Here is a 1,183-nt window from a genome sequence, read left to right as displayed (position 1 = left end):
GACACCCACCAGGAAAAACGATTACTCTTGGCCAGGGCAGGCTTTCTCAGTCCCATGCCAGAGTATTTCTCCATTCCACCCCAAATAAGTTTTTAAACTATGGGCTGTTAAACTGGTTCACAGTGCTAGAACTAAAGGTCTCTTTTTTTGCATTCCCCTGCACCCAGACTCCCAGTAACTCTTTGCCTTTGAATGGACAAATCCAAACACTGTAATTCCATGAATGCCTCCAATATGTATGCTTAAAAAATTCAAGTCGAGGGTGCTTACAGGGTAGGAATGGAATGGATGAAAAAATTGGGCTACGGAGGTGGAGCAACAGAAATTGAGTTAGCCAAACAGATCACATCATATGGAGAGATATGTCCTGGACTTGAACAGTATGCCATTAAGACGTTTGCTGAGGCATTTGAAGCTATTCCCCAGGCACTGGCGGAAAATTCTGGAGTTAAGGCCAATGAAGTAATCTCTAAACTTTATGCAGTACATCAAGAAGGAAATAAAAATGTTGGATTAGATATTGAGGCTGAAATTCCTGCTGTAAAGGACATGTTGGAAGCTGGTGTTCTAGATACTTACCTGGGAAAATACTGGGCTATCAAACTGGCTACTAATGTTGCTATCACTGTACTTAGAGTGGACCAGATCATCATGGCAAAACCAGCCGGTGGGCCCAAGCCTCCAAGTGGGAAGAAAGACTGGGATGATGACCAAAATGACTGAATGGCTAGATTTTTACTGTAGGTGAAGGCTGTGTTTGTAGTAGTACTCTAGGAATTGCCCGATGTTTTCATATTCTCCTACATTAAGAAGTGTTTTGTGTATCTTGTATTCTCGGCTGGATGATACAATAAACATGTTGTTACTATAAAAAAAAAAAAAAAATTGGGCTAAAAATTGTCCAGCTACCTTTAAAAGTGGGATCACATGAGGCCTTAGGCAAGCCTCCTTAGATCAAAGGCCGGACTGAGGGCCATAATTTAAATATACTTAAACCCAGGGAGGATCCCCAAAATTGTCTGTAAATAGATTACCAAAATGGGAGGCCACTGGTTTAACTAAACTAACCATACCTTATAGGAATTTTGGGGGAGGCCTTCTCTCCCTAAGCGAAATTTGGAAAAATAAAACATTCCAACATAGGTGAATGAGCATGTCAATACTTCAATATCATTGGGATAGC

At 41.0% G+C, this 1,183-nt stretch overlaps 1 protein-coding gene across 1 annotated transcript; it reads left to right on the top strand.

Moving 5' to 3' along the window:
• The first annotated feature begins 279 nt into the window (after positions 1 to 279).
• Positions 280 to 871, top strand: LOC118906330 (T-complex protein 1 subunit theta-like). Its single transcript, XM_036873799.1, has one exon. It carries the CDS (start codon positions 280 to 282, stop codon positions 721 to 723), a length of 444 nt encoding a protein of 147 aa, XP_036729694.1. The 3' UTR covers positions 724 to 871.
• The last annotated feature ends 312 nt before the right edge of the window (positions 872 to 1,183 follow it).

This window comes from Balaenoptera musculus, chromosome 13 (genome assembly GCF_009873245.2).
Source record: "Balaenoptera musculus isolate JJ_BM4_2016_0621 chromosome 13, mBalMus1.pri.v3, whole genome shotgun sequence".
Classification (NCBI taxonomy): Eukaryota; Metazoa; Chordata; class Mammalia; order Artiodactyla; family Balaenopteridae; genus Balaenoptera; species Balaenoptera musculus.
The sequence above is the reverse complement of the archived record's forward strand: the minus strand, read 5'-3'. Positions and strand labels throughout refer to the sequence as shown.

What these genes read in the sequence shown, in the direction of transcription:
- LOC118906330 (XM_036873799.1), top strand. Translation starts at nt 280, where the DNA reads ATGGAATGGATGAAAAAATTGGGCTACGGAGGTGGAGCAACAGAAATT.